The following is a 19,271-nucleotide window of genomic DNA, read 5'->3' on the forward strand; positions in this document are numbered from 1 at the left end:
AAGCTGCAGTGGTTCTCTGTCTTCATGCTGTGCGGTGGTGTTACCCTTGTTCAGTGGAAGCCTGCTCAGGCCACCAAAGTACAGGTAAGGCGTTCACGTTTTGCCACTTTCCAATGAAAAATAAATCGCATTATGGTTTGTGTTTCACTTCAGAGCAGCTGGGATTAAGGTGAGGTCTCTTACGCTCCACATAGCAGTTTCCATTCCCTGTTTCCACCCGCCTCATCTACAACATAGCGGCCAGTTTTACCATTGGCTTTCCTGTGTGCTGTGTGCCAGCTCAGGCAGGCCTGCGGCATTGCTCCGGCCTCGCTCACTGGAAAGGCAACCGATTCCTACGGTTAATAGAAATTACCACAGCTGTCGTAATTGGTCTCGCGTACCAGCACAGGAGGATCTGAGCAATACAGCGTGTCCAGCAGTTGGCTCTGGTACCGTTGAAATTGTTGGAGCAGAGAACTTGGAATTGGAAAGCTTGGAGGCACTAGTAGTGAAACTCCAGTGCCTGGTGGGTGTGGGTACGTCATTCAAACACACCCTTCAGAGGCACTGACCTCATCCCGCTCTAGGAACGAGTGTCTTCTGTTTGGTTAGGTCCTAGCTGCTGGTCAGCAGCATTAGTGGGAGAGGCAGGTCGTGCAGCTGGGAAGACTGGCCACAGCCAAGCAGGCGGTGCCTCTGGGCATGGCAAGGGGTGGTAAGGGGACACGTAGAGCGTGAAAAACCATGCAGCTACGCCAGGCTAATCAGAAGGACAGCCCTCGCTAAGCAAGTACATTTTCCATGGTAATGAAATGCCAGCCATTTTGCTGTACTTAACAGAGTAGCTCTGGAGTTGATCATTGTCACTTACTGAAATGTTGCCTCCCTTTTAAAATAATGGTTGATGTTGCAGGTGGAGCAGAATCCTTGGCTAGGGTTTGGAGCCATTGCTGTTGCTGTATTGTGTTCAGGATTTGCAGGTATGGTGCAGGTCACATCAAAAGAACCAGAGAACTCGGGATGTTTGAAACAGAACAGTCTACATTAGTTAACTGTCTTTGTTGATTAGAAGATAAAAAAGGACTTTATTCCCTCTGCCCTTAATTACCTTCCACTTGCAGTAATGATGACATATTTGTGACATGATTACTCCAGTTGTCAAGCCAATGACTAGGATCACATACTATTGGTTTTACATGACAGTCTGCAAGTGGAAGTGTCTTTTAAATGCCTAGAATAATACTGTAGGGAACATCCATAATGACTCATTCCATACAATTAATTAATGTACATCAATTTTATAAAGGTGGCTTTGCAGTGAATCACTCCCTTATTTATACTTGCATTTTTTTATAAGGGGAACTGAGCTTGTCACTTAGTTCTTGCACTTTCTCAGCCCTGAAATACACATTGCTGTAGTCCTGTGGGTGGTCAATCTAACTGGTGCAGAGGCAGCGTGAGTAAGGCAGAGAGGAAGATGAGTAGCAGGAAGGCTAGATTAACTGCATAAAGGATTTTTGGTTTGGTTTAGTTCTATGAAATGCTGGTTATAGAACAAAACTGAATTGTCTTGGTTGGAAAAGACTTAAGATCATTCCAGCCGTTCCTCTCAGAGTAGTTTTTAATCTAGCTTTTGCAGAAGGAGACCAGAACTTGAAGACAAGTGAGCTAGTGCTGAGAAATAAGGAAATGCAAATTACAACTTAATTTTAAATTTGGCTCGCAGGGCCATATTTCCCTCGCTGTAAACTGGATTCTTCCCCCTCCCTCTCTAAGAAAATAAGGTATTATCACCCACCTCTGGTACCATACAATCATACAAGAATAATCTTGTGCTCTGCATACACGCCTGTTACTCATGGAAAATATTCTGATTGGTTGGGGGGAGGAGGGGGTGTTCATGTTTGGTATCTTTTCACTGAAATGGGCACATTGAAGCCAACATACTAAGTAAGACTGTGTAGAGCTTTTCCTGTAGGGTGATAAATTTACTCATTTCAGTACTTGCTCCCAAGCCATGAGACAAAATACAGCATTCACAGTGAGGCCTTCAGAGTCTTCGAAAGCTCTCTAGATTTCTCTGATAACACTGGTAGGCAGCTGTGCTTCTAAAGGTCTGCAGACTCAGGCCATTGAAAGGGCTGATGCAGGCAGCTCTGGAGGATTTAAGACACATGGGGCTTTTTTCTCTCACAAAAGGATTGCAGCTTGGGTGTTTATGAGGCAGCTGAGAGAACGGAGTATTTAATCTGTGGAGCTCCTTGTGCCCTTGGGGCTTCACATGTTGAAAACATAAACCCTATTCAAACTCCTTTCTGCTGCTTCTTTCCCACACCCATATAAAGAAATTACTTTGGCATTGAACCTGTAGTTTCTGGACTGACCTTATTAAGCAGTTTATACTATTCCAGCAAAGTAAAAAAAGTTATGTGGTTTTGTCCATCAGAGGTGGAAAATAAGGTTTTGCTGTGATAATTTCCAAGTGTCCAGGGGCCCAAAAATGCTTATAAAAGCACTGAACAAATATGTAATGGCAGATCTTTTGCAACTTGAGTAACAGCACCCATTCTTTCCTTCACCTTGCTTAGTGGAGTGATTTCTTCTGCATTTTCAGAAAGCTGAAGGCATAGTTTCAGTGGTTTGCTTAATGTTTTCTTCATAAAATGTACAAGTATGGTTCATATTCAAGCCAAATGTCTGGTACATCAAATTTTTCCAAATTTGATTACAGCTGGTTGGGCTCTGTGGGTCTTCTCAGCAGGCAGAAATCATAAGACAGATTACTGTATATTCTTTTAAGCACTGCAGTCATTACCAATACTAGGGTTTTTTTGTTGATCTTGTTGTTTAGACTCCAAAAATGCATATTCATATGAGATATTTCTTGTGTGACCTGCCCTACACTAGATGGTCCTGTTCTGGCATGGGGGTTGGACTCCATGATCTCTGGAGGTCCCTTCCAACCCCTAATATTCTGTGATTATGTGATTATTGTTTGAACCCCTGAAATATAAATCTGTTCTCTAATTTAATCAGAATAAATATTTACTATCTGCTATTAAATTATAAATAGCATTTTTCATGAATAAAAGAGTAGTAAAACCTTCCTTGAAGCCAGCTTGGGGATTTCAGGAGGAGTGTGTGCCCAGGGCTTCTAACCCACAGAGGTCTTTTCTGTGGACCCTTTGTCAGCTCCATGTACTTTTCTCATAACGTATGAATGACCTTGTGTGACATTAATCAGCAATAAACTTCCAGTCAGTAGGGCTCGCACCAGAAGATGATGGAAGTGACTGAGAAGATCCAAGTCCTACAAACTGTTCTCTGTTTTGAAATGCAGAGGAGATTCCAGAGGTTATCAGGAGTCCTGATGTGGGAGCAGTGGCTACCAAGGCAGGTAGCGGTGGCCTCATCAAATGTCACCCTTCTAGTCTGATGTACACTTCCCAAGGAGAATGCTGAGAAAGTATTTGGGGAATTTCAGTAAAGCAGAACAGAAAAGTAATACTCATCAGCATGGCACTATGAACAAGAGCATTATATTAAAATTAATTGCATTTCCTCAAAACCAGTTTGTAGTTTCAGTTAGCAGAAGGCCTTGGTTTTGATCTGCTCTCGTAATCCCCTGAAGATGTGGTTTCAGAACGTCACCACTCTGCCAAGTGCTCTGCAAGCACAAGGCTTCTAAGGCGTTGTCAGTCTTGGTACTGAGAAAGTGGAGCCCACCCCTGGTTTTAATTTTGTACTGTGAAGTATCCCAGTGGAGGAAGAAAAATTCTACATGATACTGAAATACATAAATACTGTCCTGGGGGTAAAATATCAGGTGTGAGGCAAAACGCCTCCAAGTAGTCTTGCCTGGCTGTAGAGCACCATGAACCATGAATCATTAATGATGATGCTTCAGCTCACTGAAACTTTTTTTTTTTCTCCAGGAGTTTATTTTGAGAAGGTCTTAAAGAGTTCAGATACTTCCTTGTGGGTGAGGAATATTCAGATGTACTTATCTGGGATTGTGGTGACCTTATTTGGTGTGTACATGTCAGACGGAGCCCAGGTTCTTGAGAAAGGGTTTTTCTATGGCTATACCCACTACGTCTGGTTTGTCATCTGTAAGTATCTTGTGGTTTTAGGGTCTTACGTTGTTTTGCTTTTTTAGCCATGATGTAACTGACTGCGTGAAGCTACAAATTCAGTCTGACACAGTTAAAAGTGTTCTGAGGGATTTTAGTTTAAAGTATCGTTTTCTTGGAAATTATTCACTTGGTCAATTTAAAATTGTGCTGAAACAGCAGTTTGTGTAACTGAGTAAGATCATCTTTAAATTAGTCGTCTACTAGATACCGCACAGACATCCCATTTTGCTGAATGTTGCATTAAATCATCTAATAGGATGATGTGCCCCCAACAAGGAGTACACAAGTGGAGTAAAACACGTAATTTCTGGAGTGACCTACTGCACGTTCACTAATAGAAACATGTTATCTCCTTTCCAGTTCTCGCCAGTGTAGGTGGCCTCTACACGTCGGTCGTGGTTAAGTACACAGATAACATTATGAAAGGCTTTTCTGCAGCAGCAGCTATTGTTCTTTCTACTGTGGCATCAGTCATCCTCTTTGGCCTCCAGATCAGTAAGTGCCTTTTTGCCTTTGATTTGACCGTCCATGTAGTCAACACTGTTTTTTGCTTAAAAGTGTTTTGAGGGATTTTATTTTCTTCCTTCTTTCTGCCAGCTGGCTGTACGTTGTTAATACCAAAGTGGTCATTCGTGCTGCCTTTGAATTTTTCTGTGTTTAGTTTAGTCTTCTCCAGGACTCTATGAACTAATGTGTAACCTCTGTTGTGTCACATAAGGCGCTCACTGATGATCATGTGCTCTCAAAGGCGTTCAGTTTGTTCTTTCAGGGGCATTCTACAGCCTGAGGCAGAAAGGTTCTTTCTGATTTAACCGGCTTAGGAGTTTGAATCACTTCCTGATGCAGTCCAGTGTGCAGTACGTCTGTTCACCTGGGACTGCCCTTGATAAGTTATCATTTTGCGTTGGTTTTAGTACAGCCAGTGCCTAATTACTTCCTCAGCTGTTTCTGTGAGGGCTTCACACATCCCCGTGACGCCACACGCACCGCTGCGTTGGCTTCTGCCTTCCCTGCCCGCTGCGGACGCACCGCGTGAGAGCGAGCCGAGCCCAGCGGCAGCTGGTGTCGTGACTGACGGGGGGGTATTTTTGAGAGCAAATGGCGGATTGCTTTGGGCTGTGCACCAGCTACAGAGGATTTTTAAAAACTCACTTGGGCAGAACATTTTCTTGATGGTTGACCCAAATCAAACCTGGACTGGTGATCTTTCTGTGAAAGCTTCACTAATGGTGTTCCTTAAGCCTGTACAGCTGTGGAAAGGCAAACAAAATCTTTTATCACAGGCTACTTCTCATGCCCACTGTGTCTTTATCACTAAGTTTATTGTAATGTAAGCCTGTTGGATGGCACCTGGAACTGCAGGAGATGTTTCACACTTGCTTTTCTGACTGCACCATGTTCCTGCTGGTATGAGACTAATAGAAATGGCATGGGGATTGTAAACACTCAAGAGGTCTTGGTGACAGAGGCTGAGTTTGGATTCTGTGAATTGTCAGCCTGGTCTAGTGGGAGGTGTCCCTGCCCATAGCAGGGGCATCAGCACTAGGTGATCCTTAAGGTCTCTTCCAACCCAAACCATTCTATGATTCTGTCATTTAGCAGCTTGTTCTGTTTAGAGTAACTTTAATACTGCCATTCAGATATCATCATAACTTACAGAGCTGTCTTCTGAAGGTTTCTTTTTATATGGAGGTGTTTATTTAAATAAACTATTTGTCTTCCTTCAGCTATTACCTTCTCCCTGGGTGCTCTCCTGGTCTGTGTTTCTATTTACCTCTATGGATTACCTCGACAAGACACCACAAAAATCCAGCCATCAGAGACTAAGAGCTCAAAAGAGAGACTTGCAACTGTGTGACACTGTCTAGAAAAATGGATGGACGGATGAGAGAAAAAATGGACTTAAAAAACCCTGGATTTTTAAAAAATTAGCCTTAAGCTAGTCATGAAGTGGTTTAAGTGGGATAGACTAAAAGCAGAAGTTAGTTCTGTTTGACACACAGTTCCCAGTGGCTGACACTGGGGCCTACATCACCACCAAGGAGCTGGATGGGCATGTTATCATCAAGGGAATTCTTCATTCACGTCAGATGCTGGAGTCCCGTGTCCAAGGAAAGCAGCACGAAGGAACTGAACACCCAATTGTACATAATGTAAATAATGGGGGGAAATTGGTTCTTTGTGTATTTGATAAACTGTCTTGCCCTTTGAAGGCAGAAATGCCCAAAAGCTTTGTAAAAATCTATTAAAAAGAGCAGTTACTGCCAGCATTTTCTCTTAAACTAGCTGGAAGTTGCAGTTTAATGACAGAAGTTTCTCTTCTGGGTGACATGTATGAGATGACCCAGCCCCCCCAGGAATAACAGTGCTTCCAAGCATTGCCTACCTAGATGTGATTACAAGTAGCACTTGCTGTTCAGCTTAAAATGTCAGAATGAGAGTGGGGGTTTTAAGCTGTGGACTTTCTTTCACTTTTCAGATGTTTTTTTATACCTGCTGTAGCTGGTAGAGGGATCTTCTGTTCTGTTTTGTCAAACCCCAGTTACACAGGTTTGTATGTGTCCTTGTATCTCTGGCTTAAGTGTGAATGAGTTCGCTCAAAGTGTCAGATGAGAAGATTTTTACCTTTCTGTGCACAGAGAGTGACACTTGAAACTAGTTCCTGTAAGGCGCTTTAGGCTTTGATTTACTTTCTGAGTGCCAGTGATGTAATTTCAACCTCCTCCCTCCTTTTCTGAGGCCTTCCAGAAACTGCAGCTCTGCATTGAGGGAAAATTGACATAGGTGTTTTGGGGCAACTCATTTACATTCAAAGGGGAGTCAAATATCCAAGTTTATATCCAGGTTAACTTCATAGAATCGTTGAGGTTGGAAAAGACCTTTAAGATCTTTGAGTCCAGCCATTAACCTAACTCAAAGACATTCTCTGCTAAACCATGTCCCTAAGACCTTGTCTTCTGCTGACGTCTGTCGATGCTCTCCTTCTGTCACAAATGTAACAGCCAGAGTCTTCCATCTGCCACTACACTGTAAACCGAAGATCCACAGTGCCAGACCCTGGGTGAAAACCCAGCAGGAGGGTGTTTCTTGCCTGGTTGGGGACATCATCTGTATGCCAAACCTCATTCAGGACTAGAGGTTTAACCCCAGAACTTCACCCTGTCTACACAACCTTTAATTACATCTAGAGACGGTAACTCAACCACTTCCCTGGGCCCCCTGTTCCAGTGCTTGACAACCCTTGCAGTGAAGTTTTTTTTCCTAATATCCAACCTCAACCACCCCTTGTGTAACTTGAGGCCATTTCCTTTTGTCCTGTTACCTGGGAGAAGAGACTACTAACTACAGCCTCCATTCAGGTAGCTGTAAAGAACAATAAGGTCTCACCTCGGCCTCCTCTTCTCCAGGATAAACTCCCTCAGCTTCTCCTCATAAGACTTGTGCTCCAGACCCTTCATTGGCTTAGTCACCCTTCACCTGCTCCGGCACCTTGATGTCTTTCTTGTACTTGAGATGTGGCTTCACCAGTGCAGAGTACAGGGCCATGTGAGTTCAGATCAATCCCTCAGACCTGTGTTAACCAGTGGGGTTTTTTTTGTGTGACAGCTGGGCATGTTGAACCACAGCAGTAAAATGTGCTTACGTTCTGTTCTGGTGGGAGCGGATGCTCCTCTGCCTTCCACCAACCATTCTGTGCATCTAGAACAGTGGCCCACCAAAGTGCCACGTTGGTGAGCTAAGGCTTTTGGTGGTGGTAGAGGGAGTATTGTCAGGTGTTTCAAGAGGCTGCAGCAGCCACCTGCACATGATGCTCCACCTCTCTTCAGCAGTGTGATGGCTCAGGGGTGCCCAGCAGCACCTGCCACGTCTGGCTGCACGTACAGCGTGCTGAGGGAGCACTGCAGTTCCTGTTCCACCAGCTGGGCAGCAAACACCCTCTGCCCAGTCACCGCATCGGCGTGATGGAGGAACAGGATGTGACAGAGCTGGCCGTTGGTCTTGGCTTGTGTTACTTAAGGAAACACACACGAAAAAATTCCCTGGCATGTCCCGACTAGCTCTGACAGCACACCAGGCACCCATGGCTGCTGGAGCACTAGGCCCAAGTATGCAGGGGCAGCTGCAGAAGGGGAGAACCGTGCCCGCTGAGGGCAGCCCGGTGACCACTGCTTCCGCTGCTGGCAGATGCTGTGTTTGCATGGCACACAGAGACCGGGTCTCTGCCACGGGTACCGGGGGCACCGGTGTCCTAAGCACACTGCTCCTGCTACGTGCCGGGCAGAAAGCGACCCTGCGGTCACGGCCACGGAGCGTCCGGCCTGCCTTAGCACTGACTCACAGGAAGGTATCTGCTTATTCATTTGTTTATTTATCTGGGATAAAAAGTACCCCCTCAGTGGGAGGTGTGACCGCGCTGGGCGCAGCCTCGTTACATGCGCGTTACGGGTGTGATGCCGAGGAGCCGCATCCCGCTGGCCAGCACCGAGCGCGCAGCTTGAAAGAGGCGGAGCCGCGCCTGGAAAAGAAGAAGAGCCGTGGGCTGGCGGCACTGCCGCTGCGGAACAGGGCCCGGGGCCGGGACAGCCCCTCCGAGGGACTGCTCTGTCCCCACGTGGGCGGCCCCAGTGCTGAGTAACCCACCAGTGCTGGGCACAACTCGCACCAGCTGCAGTGTCAGCAGAGGGACGCTTCTGTCACCAAAGGGAAGCTGGAGAGGGGTGTCCAACACAGTCCAGTACCCGCAGGACAGAGTGACCAGAGGCCATGCCCGTAAAAAAGCGATGATTAAAAGGGGAAAAATCTCTCATGCACCACAGGCTTTACAGCCTGATGATGCTGCTGGGATCCCTCCTCTCCCTGTGCCTGCTTTAGAAGCTGTCAAGCAACTATGGGCTGCTTGGAAAAATTTACTCTTCCTTGTCAATGTCTTAACTGTCACACAGCCAGATGTTTGGAAAGGGATCTATCAACCTTGCTCCAAAAAAGCAGTTCTTGAAAACTGTCACATTGTAAGATGTTTAGAAATACTTGTTTTTACAGGGTAAGGAACTGAAATTTTCCTTGTAGCTTGGACTGTCTTCAAAGGCAGGAATACCTACAGCATCTAAGCTCAACTACACAGTGCAGCTCCATCAATTCCACTGCCATTTTTTCCCCTCACAACACAGCTCAATACTTATTTCTTACTACCAAAATCAGGCAGGTAACTGCTTTTGAAATAGATGAAGAAGGAAAGCAGGGTAATTAGTGTATCATTTTACTGTGCAGTTAAGGGGTCAAACACTGCCTGGAAGATCAGTAGAAAATAATTTGCATCTATTTGGGATTGTATATTAAGAGTTACCAGCTAGAAGCCATATAGACAACTTGGGATGTGTAAGTGGCAAGAGGGAGAAGACAGATTCAGTTCTCTCCTACTTCTGTCTCCCCACACAACCGCTAAAGGAAACCTGTGATTTAAATGCTCAAATGTTTACTTTTAAAAAGCTGGGAAGGAAAGGTGATGAGAAGGGGTTTGTCTGGGTTCAGAGCACGTTCCCTACGGAGCATTCTGCAGTCGCTGCTTCGGCAGGCGGTGCCGCTCTCGGGGTCCTGCAGCAGCAGCCCCGGCTCCCTGCACTGGCTCCACCCGCGAACGACACTGGGCCATACCTGGGCTAGTTCAGGGGCGCTGCCTTTCACTGGGAGGCTTTTGTGAGCCACGGCTGCAAGATGGCTGCAATGGAAAACGGGGTGAGAAGGGTGAGAATGAGCAAGGCTCTCCACAAGAGCAGCACACCGGGCTACAGAAAGCGGCGGAACTGGAAGAGCCACAAGCGCGGCGTGCCACAGACTTATTTCTACCGTCCTCTTTCACCTGTCTGATCCCTGGGAGGACATGGTTTTCTGTAGCCTGTGTGTCATCAGGGCACGCCATCAAAAACTTAATGCTCATAAAATAACCCCCAAACAATCTCTCCCCTTACCCCTCTCCCCCCCAAATCCACCCCATAACTAGTCTGGAAAGATCTGCCCTATCGTTCCAAAGGCGCGTGACTTCTTATACAAGGTTCTGTGACTTGTTCAAGCCCTCCCCACACACAAGCTACACACCTTCCCCCAGTAAGTCCACTCCCATGTTTCACTGTGCTGTTAAATCAGACAGGTCCCTGTGGGGCCCCTCCCCATGTTGGTCACGCACGCAGTGTAACTTAAGAGCAATAATATGCTTTGTTCCTCTCAACACGTAGCTAAAGGGGTTTGGATAAAATTTCCTAACTGAAATTTTGAGACTTGAGAGCATATTATCAACTAAGATTTGCTCTTTAAGATATGATTAGACCAGCATAATTTGGGGTTCAGATGCGGGGTTACAGCCAGTGATCCTTTTTTCTTGATAGCAATTAGTTTCTGAGAAGACTCCTGGCTCCAACCTCAATCTCTACTATTTATTATATTATTTGCTATCCTACTTTATACCTTTCCTGCTCTAGAGAAATTCTCCCACAAATTTACATCTTTTCACTATTTTTGCTCTTCAAAGCAGTGGAGGTGTGAGGGCTGCAGAGCCAGCTCAGTAAGACCTGTCCTCACCAGAGACAGACACCAGTGTCAGCAAAAACCTTACCTAAGTGTGAGGAGGTAGCTGACAATGTGCTTGGGCTGCAGATCCTGAGAAGATCTATAAAGGACCTCATCATACCTTTGGAGAAAGAGGAGGATGGATTGGTGTTAAAGTGGTAGGAAGGTGTACTCAGATATAAGGCTCATCAGACTTGCTTAAGTCAAAACACACAACCACAACTGCAGAATTAACAACAAAAAAAAAATAATCTTCTGAACCAGACCTAAGCACATAATTTATTATTTCTTCCTCATTCCCTTATTACTGAAGGAGATTGCTTCTGTTCCTGTCACAGTTTAGGGTCAGGGCTGCCCCCAGACCTGCTGTTAGCTTCAGAAGGTGTGGTTAATTAAAAGAGCTTTAGCTGAAAAGTAAAATCACTGAACAGAAGTAGTTCTGTTCTACCCCAAACCAGGACAGTTCCTCATCATGCAAACACTATAGATGGCAGAGCCCAGAGAGGCAAGAGCTAGATCTGCTCCTGGAACATTATATCTGGTTTTACATTTCAACACTAATTGTAAATTCCTAGGAGCAAAACCCATGTATTAAATAACCGAGGCAGTCAAAACAGTCCCTTAGAGGGTGTTGTCTTCAGCAAATGCAGCTTAGAATTCTAAGTTGCTACAGGCAATCTTATAACATTAGAAAAAATAAAACCAAAATGGGCTTACATAATCCTGGAATAAAATTGACTTATGCAAGGCATACAGGCAGAGTCATGGAGATCCATGTTACTTCCTCATGGGTTCTGCTGTCTACTTGAGCACATCCTATTTCTCACAGCTTGCAAGAAGCTACCAACACCTCTGAGGTTGAACAGATTTAAGTTTCAAAGTGGGGAGTGGGCTTCCTCCCAGGCCCATCCCCACCAACATGCTCAAGCTGAACTTCCCTGGGGTCTTCCTCTTTTAAAGGCCAGAACTGGGGAGTGAGCTCTGATAACCCTTGTCATTTTTCACGCGCAACACAGGCAGCTATACACCAATCTGATCAAAATCAGGGAACAAATTGGGAGGTGTCTGTGAAATCCAACGGCACAAGATAAATAAGATACTACTGGTCTTATTTAGAGTGCTGGCTGGTCTTGCTGTAGCTCAAAGGAGCACGTAACATATGATAAACTGCAGGCAGACCTCTTCAGGCAATTCCAGTTGACTGCAGGACTCAGCAACCTACAGCTCCAGTCTGAAAGGAGCCACCTGGGACTCTGACATGACTTTCTGAAGTCTTTAATACTCGGACATTTAAACAGATGCCCTCAAGCAAAAATTAGTGTGGCCAAAGGAGTTTCTCTCTCTGGCACTGCACAGTGCACAATGCAGTACCATAGGACCTTTCACTAGGAATTCCTAAAGCCTCAGTTACTTCCAACTCCATCACAAGCTGCACAACATAGACAACTCTATTTCCAGATTTTAATTACACACCTATGAAATAGGAAACTGCTCAGCTTTTAAAATGGAATTAATGAAGGACATTACTGCTGCTAACAGGAATTCAGTGTGTTCAGCAGCTCTGAAGGATGCTGAGCTCCTGAATGTGCAAGCACATACTCCATTTCACATCACCCAGGAGCACTTCCTCTCCCTGCTCCCACATGACAAAAACAGAACAAGAGGGACCAAGCAAATATGCAGCTAATATTTATAGGGAGCTTAACATATTTTTGTGAAGACAAGAAATAATTAAGAGGCTCATGTACACTGAGTATGTTCCAAATATTGCTTTTTCTCTCATATGGGTTCTAAAGTCCATGAAGACTTCAGGTGAAGGCTACTGTTGCAATCAGTATGACCCAACAGACAAGCCATTGCCTGAAATCACTATTTTTCTCTTACTATCATACAGTCTGTGTCTGCTCAACAGGCTGCTAGCAAATCCAGATGTTTATTTTAAGGGAACTGATATTTGGAAAGAAAACCAGACAAACCTGAGAAGATGCTGAAGAACAGAGATGGCATCTGGCTCTTGCAAGCATGCCACATTAACATCAGGTAGCAGCTCATTCCCATGCATCTGTTCCAAACTAAAATGTTAAGAATGAAAAATGAATGTTGAGTTAAAAAAAACTAACCTACTTTAAAAAAAAATAATTAAATGTGTTGGGTGTTTGACCTGAGTCAAAAGGAAGGGATCTGCTTTTAACCTCGGTTACCAACAGTGGGAAGTAACAGAATGTTAAAAAAAGCCACTAGCTACAGTGGTAGCCAAAACCACCTAAGTTCTGTGTTTTGATGTATTTTACAAGTACAGGCATTCAGGTTTTTGTATCAGTTTCTTTAATCCTAGGGCCACTGTTCTTGATGGCTGACACCAACCACGGAGAAAGGCTGTTGCTAGGACGGCGGGAGTACATGGACAGTTAGCTTAGCCCTGTGGAAATGAGGTGGATATGTCATTTTAATTGGTTTTCTCGACAGGGAAGCCTCAGGAATTCCAATTGTAAACTCACAGCTCTGCTGAAAAACTGAATGTGTGTCATATTTAGGGAAGGACTTAACTGTAAGTTAATGAGGTTCAAATACACGTCAAGCTGTGCTTCTGCATACAAATGCTCCTCTCACCTATGGAGTCTGGCGTGGGTGTACTGCAGGAACATGCCTGTATCTCCACGACTTTGAAGAGCTCGATCCCAGCTAAACTGATAATCAGATGACAAAAGGCCTCGGAAGTCCTGGAACAATAAATTAATGTCACCTAGATATGGCTCTCCATCTCAGTGTTTAACTTTTCACAGAAGATACAAACACCTCAGGATGCAGCTCAGACTCACCTGAATTATTAGTGCTGCAAGACCAACTTTCTCTGCTGTCTCCATAGGGTCTTCCATCTCTTTGGTTGCTGAAGAGAAACAGAAAAAGTAGCAGTAAGTCCGTAGTAGCATAACAACTCCCTTGCTCAGACTTGGAGAGGCCAATTAAACAGCACCTTCTAAAACTGTGAGCTAACAATACACCATGTGTCAGGACACATGCAGCAGTAAGTTCAAGATACAAATCTTTCTTAAAAGTTGAGATACAGCTTTTTCAGATGGGCTTTTCCTCCACTTCCCCCACTATGTGTAATGCACATTTTAAGGTCAGAAGGGTTCATTACAACAGGCCAGACAGACTACACTGAATTCCTATTCATGACTCAGACAACCAATCTCTACAATCAGGAAGAGAATGACAGGGCAATTCACATTTTGTTGAAAAACTGATAAAAAAACTCCAAGTGATATGGAGGTAAAAAGAGTCAAAAGAAAGATTGTTCCAATGGAAAATGAAACATTCAGATGTACATTGAGGTGTATTCCCACCACCCACTGTAGATACCCTAACTGACTGTACTCTAAGAATCTGAACTTAGAGAATGACAGAATGGTTCGGGTTGGAAGGGACCTTTAAAGATCACACAGTCCAAGCCCCCTGCCACGGGCAAGGACATGTTCCACTAGATCAGGTTACTCAAAGCCTCATCCAACCTGACCTTTAACAATTACACGGGTGGGGCATTCACAACTTCTCTGGGCAACCTGTTCTAGCGTCTCACCACTCTTCATCGTAAAAAAATTTCTTCCTTCCAATCTAAATCTACTCTCTTTTGGTTTGAAACTGTTGTCACTTGTCCTATCACTATAGGCCCTTATACAAGTCTTTCTCCATCTTCCTTACAAGCTCACTTTAAATAATGAAGAAGTGTATCTCCCCAGAGCCTTCTCTTCTCCAGGTTGAACAACACCAAATCTCTCAGCCTTCCCTCATAGGAGAGGTGCTCCAGGTGTTCATTTTTGTGGCCCTCCTCTGGAACCACTCCAACAAGTCCATGTCTTTCTTGTGCTGAGGCCTCCAGAGCTGGGCACAGTACTCCAGGGGAGGTCTCGCCAGAATAGAGTGGAGGGGCAGGATCACCTCCCTTGTCCTGCTGGCCATGCTTCTTTTGCTACAGTCCCGAATACGGTTGGCCTTCTGGGTTGCAAGTGCACGTTACCAGCACATGTCCAGTTTTTCATCCACCAGTACCCCCAAGTCCTTCTCTGCAGGGCTGCTCTCAATCCCTTCATCATCCAGCCTGTATTGATACCAAGGATAGCCTTGACCAGGTGCATAACCTTGCATTTGACCTTGTTGACTTCACGGGGTTCACACAAGCCCACTCCTCAAGCCTGTCTAGGTTCCTCTGTATGGCATCCTGTCCAAGCAAATCAACTGCACCACTCAACTTGGTGTCATCTGCAAGCTTGCTGAGGGTGCACTTGATCTCACTGTCTATGCCATTGATGAAGATACTGTCCCAGTACAGATGCTTCAGGGGCACCACTTGCTAGTGGCTTCCACCTTGGACATTGAGTCACTGACATATAACTCTTCGGATATGGCCATACAAGTGACTCATTATCCATCTAACAGTCCATCCATTAAAGTCATATGTCTCCAATTTAGAGGTAAGAATGTTGTGGGGGACTGTATCAAAGGCCTTACAGAAGTCCAGGTAGGAGATACCCATATGTCTTCCTTTGTCCACTGATGCATTCACTCCATTATAGAAGGCCACTATACTAGTCAGGCACGACTTGCCCATCTCCCTGTGTAGGCATGACAAGAACCTCTCCATAGCTCCTGTAATCAAATGGACTGAAGTCTATCATTAGTAGTCTATCAGTAATTAACCTGAAAAAGTCTGAGAGAACATCCTCACAGCAGCTGCAAAGACATGTCTGCAAAGCTATTTCCAGCTTTATCACAACCCAAGTGATGTTCTTCAGCAGACAAGCAGCATGCTTCACCAAAAGGCCTGTTTCATGCGCTGTCTCACAGGGAAGCTCACAGGGCCAAGCTGGTGCTCCAGCTCACCAGAAGTACAGTAAACTTTCCTATATAACAGCTCTTGAGATTCTGGATCTTCTGAGAAATCAATCAATTACATATGTTTGGACCCAAAACCTTGCCTAATAAAAAGGTGAGGATTTCTATTTTTAAACTCAGATCACAGTGTGCTCTACCAGGGTCTCCTCTTCCTGTTTGTCTCCACTGGTGAGAAAGGATGATTCTTATCACAGCCTTTTATGAGGCAAATCTGTTCCACTTCAGTAAGGGCCAAGTGCACTTCTTTATTGTGGTATATGTAATCTATCAAATTTGCAGAGTTCAGCTTATGATTTCCTGTCCCAGCTGATTTCCCACTAACAGCAGAATATGGAGAATTCAGCTCGTCGTTGAAGGCACCACTTGAGCTGAAACAATTTTGCAGTGTAGTTTTAGTACATTTAGATTCCTGTCTTTTGCTTTGCTATTTCTATTTCTGCCAAGTGAGCAAAGCCAACTGAGACGACTTTTTGAGTAGTTCATAATACTAATACCTTTGCTGTTTACAAAAGTCAGAAAGGACTAAGCTTGAAAAGTATGGGGATAGTTCATCACCCTGAGAAGTCCCAGACTGGATATTCACTGAGAAAGACAAATACATTTAGATTACATTATTACATTTCATAACTGAGATTTGTTTCAGAACAGAACAACTGTCTCAGAATTCAAGCTTTTCCTTATATGCTTGATGATACACAGACAAAGCTATCTGAGAGAAGGTAGCAAAGGAAATGGGCATTGTGCATAGGCTTTACATAGACAGGAGGATTCATTAAGATGAGCAGAAAGAAAAAGGATGTCAATAATATAAAATTAAATACACAGAACTGTGTACAGCTAATAGCAAGGAAAGAGTTTATACAAAGGTATTTGACTAACCAGCTCCAGCTTCACACAGGCACGCTTTTTAAAGCTAGCACTGGCTGTTAGATGCCTCATTGCCAAAATCTTTTCAATGGCAGTGAGGCATTTTGATGCCACACACATCTGTATTATCTTTCATTGTGTATCCGAACACTTTTCAGACACTGAAGACATTGCTATGAGTTAGGGATTTATGATTTCTAATTTAGGAAAAGGGAAGTAAAGCAGGAATTCAAATGTAAAGGGGGAAATTTCTGCAAGCACAGGTAGGACTCGGGATCTAATGGATAAGCTCTGGGTAATGCTGCAGTGCCCCCTGAACACATTGCTGCTGTTAGCTGCTCTGCTGCCTGCTGCTTGTGCAACGGAACGTGGCTCTGCACCTCTGCCACGCCAGTTCATCCCGGCATAAAAGGAAGTTTGCTTTGCACTCAGCTATGACACCAACCTTTAAACTGAAGCTCTAAGCTCCATTCCTCTTTGCTGTAAAACCGGTTTGGCCCGAGGGTCCCCCTTCTGTCATTCTGCCTGCCCTCCCTCCTCCCTGTCCACTCTGAAGCAAAACTACCTGGATTACAGGAGCTGAGGAGGCACGGCACGGGAGGTGCACACACCGCTCAACCTCATCAGGTCACTGATTCCGTTCGGAACGCACGAGAGGGGGCAGCATTTCCCTGGGAACTGCTCGAATCTTCCCTGTGTCAAGAGGAAGCAGCTCTAGAGCCCCACCCCGGTGTGCAGGCCAACGTCCCCTTCACCAGACCCTGCTACAGAGTGGTGACCTCCCGGGCACTCCGGAAACAGCCGTGAGGCTGGAAGGATGACAAGGCAGTAGCTGCAGGCAAGCTGCGGTCAATCTTTCCAGAGAAAACTGTCAGACCCACAAATCCACTGGATGAACTCTCACTGTTCCCTGAACTCCAGCCCCAACTCCACTACTGACTAGTTTGTTCCTCCAGAAAAAGACAGCTGTCATTCCCCAAGGAGAGGTACTTCCTTCCCAGTGAAAAAACATGATAAAATACTTTCAGTGAATGTTAAAATTTGCAAATCTGTAATGTAGGGAAGTTCACAGAGTGGCAAAAGATTAACTTTGTTTATGTTATGGGAGGGACAAAGTGCACAGATCAGGGCAATGAGTCTGATGCAGGGAAAAGTGAACGGTAGAAAGGACAACACATTTTTGATCAACACAGAACATCAAAAGAAATTAATAAGACCTGAAATAGCTAACTTTTTGCAGAAGCCATGTTTTGTAACACCCTTGAGCGAACTTCATTTAAAACGTCTTCCAGGAAAATTACTTCTCCTCTCCGAGTCTTCATCCCTTGAACTAGACCGAAAGACACATGCTGGCACCTGTGTTGAAAAGCAGCAGGACCTAAAATTACATTTTAATAAAGAGAAATGTTTGCAGTGTTTGTTCAGAGCTGGACTCTTACCAGGAAGCAGCAATAACAGCTGAATAAATAGCTCTCTAACATGGGAAGCTTGGTGATATAATCAGTAACTCTCATTTCAGCAACCAAAGCTCCATACTTATTATATAATGGAAAATTATGATCAGAATTATGATAACCTGGTCATCTGCATGCTCACAGGAACCCCTCTTGCCACTAGCTTTAGTACACAGGACTCGATGCAATAAATTGCAATAAATTGAGGAGAGGCAGGACATAAACAGATCAAATTACTGTGGCAACACAGATCTGTTAATAAGATTAGAAAGGGAGCCATAATATTTCTGTTGTGGCTACATTAAACTAAAAGTATAATTAATCATTGCTAGTAATAAAACATTCACTGCTTCTGCTCACAATAATCCCAAGCATTATTCTGGATCCATAACCTAAGGTAATTTCAGTGCAACCTTAAGCACTGTGAAAGGAGGCAGACTAATACTCCTGAAGGCTAAAATCCTGTATTTAATCACAAAAACCATGCAGTCTGTCAGAAAGGAATATGATTTAGTCTGCAGATCCTTTACTGACCTTTGCTCAGACTGCAAACCAGACTGGTAATTACAGGGAGTAACAGCAGGGATACGTCTCCCTGCAACAGATATTTCAAGCCTGAAGCAGGATTCAAACTCAGATTCGTATCTCTGCTAAAGTATCATACTTCAAGAAGTCATCATTTAATACGTGCTCATACAATATTACAGAAGCCACAAAGTCTCTGACAGATGTTTTCCCTTTTTCCCATTTTTACATCAATCAAGCAATTTTACATCATATGAAAGACCTGTTAAATGAGAGAGGGCTACTTTCTACATCCTGAGCCCATGGCAATGCCTCCATTCACAAATATAGCTGACCAGCAGGAGCAGATGTATAGAATGAAAAAGTTGGTGCTGAGAACCTGAGGTCCACACTGTACCACACAATTCAGAGGGCTTGTTTCTTTAGTTTTTCCTCCTTGTTGAACTAGCATTAGTTGGGTCCTACAGGCCAAATGTCCTCTTGCACTCTGGAGTTCATTAGTAGCACATCCACATCATGTTTTGTAGTGCAGTTTCACCCAAAATGCCTACATGATGTGTGCTACAGCATGGTGGTAGGTGGACACAGTCAGAGGGGTCCTTTCAAAAGAGCACTCCATTGAAATGTTAATGTACATATTACCCATTCTTTAAAAAAAAGTTTATAATTAATATTCATAAATACATACCTTTCTGCCCAGTTGTAACCCATAAGCTTCAGTATTTGGAACAAATGTTGAAAGTGAGTACTTTGACTTTTATCTGTCTAGGGAGAAGAATTGGTGCATATCAGAAAACATTCCCAAGTTTGATAAGGATTAGCTTTTAACACACACACACACACACACACACAC

General features: G+C 44.3%; 2 protein-coding genes across 2 annotated transcripts in view; one reads left to right on the top strand and one right to left on the bottom strand.

Annotated features, from left to right (window-relative positions):
• The window catches only part of SLC35A1 (solute carrier family 35 (CMP-sialic acid transporter), member A1), a 12,358-nt gene extending 6,382 nt beyond the window's left edge, over positions 1 to 5,976 (top strand). Inside the window, exons 3-7 of the mRNA XM_008941819.1 lie at positions 1 to 84; positions 896 to 962; positions 3,918 to 4,094; positions 4,479 to 4,613; positions 5,846 to 5,976. The exon at positions 1 to 84 is cut by the window's left edge and continues 90 nt beyond it. Of these exons, the coding sequence (XP_008940067.1) occupies positions 1 to 84; positions 896 to 962; positions 3,918 to 4,094; positions 4,479 to 4,613; positions 5,846 to 5,976 (594 nt within the window). The remainder of the gene's footprint in view (positions 85 to 895; positions 963 to 3,917; positions 4,095 to 4,478; positions 4,614 to 5,845) is intronic.
• Positions 5,977 to 8,539: 2,563 nt separating this feature from the next.
• Positions 8,540 to 19,271, bottom strand: part of RARS2 (arginyl-tRNA synthetase 2, mitochondrial) — a gene marked incomplete at its 5' end in the record, with an annotated part of 32,085 nt that continues 21,353 nt past the window's right edge. The window contains 8 exons of the mRNA XM_008941820.1: positions 8,540 to 8,634; positions 9,771 to 9,834; positions 10,726 to 10,800; positions 12,656 to 12,751; positions 13,290 to 13,399; positions 13,499 to 13,566; positions 17,671 to 17,795; positions 19,107 to 19,183. Coding sequence (XP_008940068.1) covers positions 8,548 to 8,634; positions 9,771 to 9,834; positions 10,726 to 10,800; positions 12,656 to 12,751; positions 13,290 to 13,399; positions 13,499 to 13,566; positions 17,671 to 17,795; positions 19,107 to 19,183 — 702 coding nt within the window. The remainder of the gene's footprint in view (positions 8,635 to 9,770; positions 9,835 to 10,725; positions 10,801 to 12,655; positions 12,752 to 13,289; positions 13,400 to 13,498; positions 13,567 to 17,670; positions 17,796 to 19,106; positions 19,184 to 19,271) is intronic.

Source organism: Merops nubicus, unplaced genomic scaffold, assembly GCF_000691845.1.
Source record: "Merops nubicus isolate BGI_N331 unplaced genomic scaffold, ASM69184v1 scaffold16956, whole genome shotgun sequence".
NCBI classification, from domain to species: Eukaryota; Metazoa; Chordata; class Aves; order Coraciiformes; family Meropidae; genus Merops; species Merops nubicus.